We start from the raw sequence: 6000 nt of genomic DNA on the forward strand, positions 1-6000 counted from the left end.
GAAACCAGTCATTTTGACTGGTAGTTCCAGAGCTAAAGAAATAAATAGTCCATCGTTGAAACAGTTGACACCATTTAGAGTTTCAACCCTTAAAATGCTGAATGGGGTCCAATAGGGAGCCCAGAAAGTAATTCCCCTTAACTTTGTAAGTAATTTTTAATTTTTCATATTTCATGTATTTCCTCTGTTTTCATCAAGTATTGTGGATGATTTGTCTATTCTAATAACATCACCGTTATTTTATTTTCAGCTATGAACATGCTGGGCTCTCCAGGGGAATTATCAAGGAAAAATACTTTCTAAGCTCCCTATAGGACCCCACTCAGCATTTTAACACGTTGAATACCATGGGGTTCACCGGTGACCCCCCACCAAATCGAATTACTATAGTTCACTCAATTAACCCCTTGCGCTGGAAAAATGTGCCACACACGTCGAGACGTTTCTGTTTCAAAATGATCAACGATGTCTTTTACACATTGATAATCTTGTTGCATTACTTATATCAGATTATTTCGAAATCTATCACTCTATACAAAATGATTAACAAACCAAATTAATGTCTGCGTAAAACAGGTAATAAACAACATTCGTTGCGCGAGACTCAAATTTCGAAATTCATTTCCAGCGCAAGTGGTTAAACCATGATTATTTTCCAATTTCATCTCGCTAGAATGCAAGAAATAACAAAACTTTGGTAAACAATACCACTCAAAATATAAATGGCAATGGGAATAGCTTCATATAATATAGGCTTGTAGAGCAGTAATTTTTTCAAGAATTAGGAGGCTCCAGAATAAGAGGCGCAATCGAGGCTAGCGTTAGGTAACTTCATATATTTATAATTATATTTATCGATAATCCCCGGTTTAATTAAACGATTTTTTGGTTCCAGGTGTGAAGCGTGTCGACGGACTCGCCCAGCGAACAGTAATTTTTTGAGAATTAGGAGGCTCGATAATTAGGGGGCTCGATAATTAGGAGACTCGAGAATAAGAGGCGCAATCGAGATTAACGTTAGGTAACTTCATACATTTATAAATATATTTACCTATAATCCCCGGTTTAATTAAACGATTTTTTGGTTCCAAGTGTGAAGCGTTTCAATGGACTCGTCGAGCAAGCAGTAATTTTTTCAAGAATTAGGAAGCTCGAGAATAAGAGGCGCAATCGAGGTTAGCGTTACCGATAATCTCCGGTTTAATTAACCGATTTTTTGGTACCAGGTGTGAAGCGTTTCAACGGACTCGCCGAGCGAGCAGTAATTTTTTCAAGAATTAGGAGGCTCGAAAATAAGAGGCGCAATCGAGGTTAGCGTTTCCGCCGACGGGGCCCCGGTCTCTTTCGGTTCTCGAAAAGTCCCTGATCGGCTTACTACACAGACGCCGCGCGCGACCGGGAACCGGTTTCGTGAAAGATTGCGCGCCACGCGAGAGCTCGTCCCGTGTTTATTTCGTTTGCCGGCGTACGATCCTCCGAGCCTTCGTCACTTCTCCGCCAAGCGGAATAGGGATTCAAGAAGAAAACGCATCCCCGAGTATTTTTGCTCGGCGACCACGCACCGCTTCGCCCGATGCAACCTTCTTCCCTTGTCGTTTTGTGAACTATCTGTACCTTAGTACAGTAATTCTAAGAAACTAGGAATTGGTCGTTTCGATCCATCTGGTAGTTCTGGTGTTAAAGACTTTCATAATTTCGACGATGAAATAAAATTAACACGTTCACACCGGCGTGTACCACCGGTGGCTCACAGTAAGGTATCACATTGGACAGTGTGTACCATTGATGGCTTACTAGACGGTGTGTAGCATCAAATATGTGGCTCGTCGAATGGTTTGGTAATTAGAAAACATTGCCATATAGTTGGAAATTAATTTACTTATTGATCAATATTTTTATCAATTTTCAGAATTCAACCGCCAAATGGGAAAGAGTGGAAATTACAGCGCCGTGAACGTGTTAAATGAGATGTCTATATTCGACGCTGCAATGAATTTTTCGTAGTTCCAGCGTTACAAATGAAACGGTGCGTCGAAATTTGTTAAAATTCGCGTGCGTTCTGTGACTTCATAACAATCTCATTTTCCGCAGACGTTCACGTTTTTCCATTTGACCGAATTACGGAGTGAGGAAATATTCAACGATCCACCGTTTCGGTTTCGAAAGACTCTCTTTTGCTGGTAGTCTCCTTAAGGTAAGAACATTTTTAATAAAATTAACCCTTTACACTCGAGAGGTGTCACCACTTACAGTAAAACCATAAAATCTAATATACCTTGAATAACTCATCAATGTAAAAAACATTAAACTAAAATATCCTCTATCTCATCAGAAGACGCTCAAACATTTCTACCAAGAAACTTCAAGTTTCGGATGTTTCTTACTAGAAATATTTAACATTTCTTTACGAGGAAAAGCCGATGTTCTTTGAGACTAATTCGAAGAGAAATCACCAGTACATTGAGGATCAAAGCTGTTTTACTCCAATGTTATACAAACTTTACCATTAAATATCACATTCTATAGTTTTACTGTGTCAAATCAAGTGACTGAGAGTCGCCTCTCGAGTGCAAAGGGTTAATAAAACTCGGTAAAATCCAACGAAACAGAAATTTCAAATTCCACCCTTAACACCCAGGTGACTTATTTCCATCTACACCGGCAGCTCCACCGCACACAGGTATTAGAAGAGGACCGCACGTCGAATTTCACGCGTGCTGATGCACGGATTTAGGCCCGTGCGTCGTCGAAATAGCCGTGCATCGTTGGAAGAGGGTTAATTGCACCGTGACTCAAAGGGACCATCAACGACGGCTCGTCCACGGTTAAATATAAAGCTTTGCTACCCGCAAAGGTCATGGGTCCTCCGCGTCTACCCTCGACCAGGGACACCTCCGGTTGCCACGCGAAACGAGAGGATCCCATCGGTTTCGCGTCGTCGCCAAAATCGTGCGCGGTGAAATTCGAATTTCACCGGGCGAAAGAAAAATCGCTGCGTCCACCGGCTAACGGTGAATTCCGCTCGATAGCCGGTGCGGTGCGTTCTCGCGCGAGGGATTTTTAAAAAGTCGGACAGCCTAGGCTCAGCACGCGATACAGCGAGTCGCGCTCGGCTAGCGGGGAGCGGAGAAAGCGGCGGGCGAGAGAGACGCTTCCATGCAAAAACGACTACGCGCCTGTTGCAGGACTAGAATTAGATCTAGAATGGTACTTCTCAATCACGCCTGCCCGGGGATTCACCGGCGAACGGTACAAAGCTGCGACGAGAATACGGTTCGTCGTGAACGTTCCATGGATGGCGTCGGGGGACAAGAAAAAAATCACTGTCCCTGGATCTATTATTTTGTAATTACCGGGACTCATAAAGGCAGCGAGACCCGACGATGTTTTTAAGACGACTGCATTTACATAATGCGATCAGCGTGCAACGGAGATTAGAAAACGTACGTTCTTGGAATTAGTATGATCGGTTACATAAGTATTTGAAATAATCGGTGCTTTTTCTAGCGCTCTATCATCAGCTCCCTCGGGCGATCAACGGTTCTGTCCAACAGCGTTCCCAGTACCGAAAAGACAATAATAATTGTTCCCGGTATCACGTTCGCATTCCGGGAACAGAAAGCAGCCAACAAAGAGGATAGCTGGACTCTAATTGCGAGCCACGAAATATAAACTAAGATACACGTGACAAAGGGGTCGCGGGAGGAAAGAGATTCAATTGCCATGGTCCGCGCGAGCAAACAAATCTCCATTGAAACGACGGGACAAAAGCGGGTGAGCGGGTGTCTGACTTAGTGTAATTGGTAATTAAAGTTCACGGAATGAGGTTGTTAATTGAACACTGCTTTTCATCGCATTCTGAACTCAACTCGGATGCCAGCGTTCAAAGGCAGAACGGTGATCCAACCTGCTGGCTAAAACGTTGGAATACCGTTCAAGCATGCGTTCACCGACAAAACTAACATGAGTTACATTTCCAGTTACTCTGAAAGCGACTCCCACGCCTGATCCAGGTGCCAACCGCGACGCGGCGCGACGCCGCCGTCCGAAACTTTTTCAACAGGTAATATCGAGTACCGTTCAATCAACCGGACCAAAAGGAACTCTTTCAAGGGCGAGCATAAGCCAGCCTCGAAGGAATCCTTTCATGTTTTCAAAACACCTTGTAACCCTATACGTGCACGACCCGCTCCGCCACCGGTGACATAAGTTAAATGGATCACTTACCCAGCCTGATGGCGGCCACCTGCGGGACGCCGGCGAGCACAAGGATCACCGGAAGTCCAGCGAGGATCAGGCGCAGAGTTCTCGTCCCGAGGGTATTCCCGGAAGCGCGTTTACCACCAAGGAGGAGCGTGCGTGGCCGGCGTGGCCCCGCAGCCACTGCCATCGCACCCGATCCTTCTCACCGCGCGCGCGCGCACCGTTCCAACACTTCAATGTCGTTTCCACTTGTTCCCCGCGCACCAACCGACCGACTCCGTGTGCCACGACGGCTGCTGCGCCTCTGCCCGGCGGTGGGACGGTCGTTCCTCCAGGGGTGCGCGGCGCGAGGAGGAGGCCTCGACGCGGTGGATCCTCGCCAAGGGAAAAGGAGAGGAAAGGGACAAGGGAAAAGGATTTTCTCTTCCTCTCACCGGCGCTATTACTCTCTCGCGACCGCGGGCACGCTCTCCTTCTGGGGCGTGGTACCGAGAGAAATGAGAGATTATATATATATATATATATATATATATGCGTGTGTGTATATATATATAAAAAAAAAAACAACAGTAGAAGGACGACGCGAGAGGCACGAGCGGATCCCTCGAGCTGTCTCAGTTCATGGCTCGCGCGGACAACGTGGACGCGGCCGCGGTCAGCGAATGACTGGCTGCTGGCGCGCTCGTTCGCCGGCTGGAAGGGTTCTCCGTGGCGGCACGCATGCGCGCACCGTGCCAAGGGGTTCTAAGGACCACGTGTGGTAAATCTTGCGCCGCGAGACTGCGTCCGGGGACTGAATACCTGCGAAAGTTGTGACACGAATGTTAAATATGACGTAAAATTCAATCACTGGGAATTAGGCGGCCGATGCCAGTTAGAGTGATTATTTACTTTAACGCTGATTTTCCAGGTTGCCTCGTCCTGCGTGTCCTGCGGATCCTGGAATGAACAGTGGACAGTTGGGGAGAATGCATTTACATAATGCGGAGGAAAAACAAGCGTACCGGAACGAACCAACCGGCGTCGAGTCTTTGATTAAGATCGACGCGGTTTTTCGAGGCTGGTGTCATCATTGGGATTGTCTTCTCTGGAAATGGCTGTTTGAATGTTAATTAAGCGAGAACGGGTTAATGGTTTCACTGGATAGTGAACGCTGGTGGAGATTGCGAAAGTTTTCTTAGGATGCTGACTGCTAAAGGAAATTGTAGGTTTCTGGTTCTAGAGGACAGTTTAATTCAATTATATTATTGTTACAGTTCAGACAACTCGGCTAGACAATGATGCAGACGAGTTACCTAGTTGGCAGTCGAGTTAATTGATCAGGAACTAAGTCGAGATTCTTTTAATTGCTCTGTCTTATATCTACCCGAAGAAATTGGGTTTGATTCACAAAGGAAATTAACTACCAAATGAGTCAAAGTCAACCATTGATTTCTTTTGCGATCACTGAAGTACGTCTCATTAAAAAATTACTAAAGAAGCTGATTAAGTAATACCTAAGCTACAACTTAAACCAATTAAAATCTTAACAAATCCACGTTTCTAGTTTTTATAATGAAACTTTCAAAAGTCAATTCAACTCCTTGGTAGTCCTAGTGTTAAGGTGTTGATTTTATGGTGAAAATGATGCCACCAGAATTATGTGGCACGACAGTCAAAGTGTTAAGACGTATTATTTACTTCTCTTATGAGATTTCAGCTCGCATTTTCGTGGCACCTGCAAGGACAGACATACTGAAGCAATCTCTCTGCTCAGCAGTTCTACCTGCACCTGGAAACAAACGGGCCAGGCGAATG

At 45.4% G+C, this 6000-nt stretch overlaps 1 protein-coding gene and 1 long non-coding RNA gene across 2 annotated transcripts in view; one reads left to right on the top strand and one right to left on the bottom strand.

The window, feature by feature from the left end:
- Positions 1 to 5004, bottom strand: part of mgl (low-density lipoprotein receptor-related protein megalin) — a 52766-nt gene extending 47762 nt beyond the window's left edge. The window contains exon 1 of the mRNA XM_031973944.2: positions 4228 to 5004. Within this exon, the coding sequence (XP_031829804.1) occupies positions 4228 to 4390 (163 nt within the window). The 5' untranslated portion in view covers positions 4391 to 5004. The remainder of the gene's footprint in view (positions 1 to 4227) is intronic.
- On the top strand, positions 663 to 3403 carry LOC116425793 (uncharacterized). Its single transcript, XR_004234779.2, has 6 exons — positions 663 to 825; positions 896 to 1021; positions 1093 to 1838; positions 1910 to 2026; positions 2092 to 2194; positions 2639 to 3403. It is a non-coding gene; the product is annotated as an uncharacterized LOC116425793 (long non-coding RNA).
- Positions 5005 to 6000: the final 996 nt, after the last annotated feature.

The sequence above is a fragment of the Nomia melanderi genome, chromosome 2 (assembly GCF_051020985.1).
Source record: "Nomia melanderi isolate GNS246 chromosome 2, iyNomMela1, whole genome shotgun sequence".
Lineage (NCBI taxonomy): Eukaryota > Metazoa > Arthropoda > Insecta > Hymenoptera > Halictidae > Nomia > Nomia melanderi.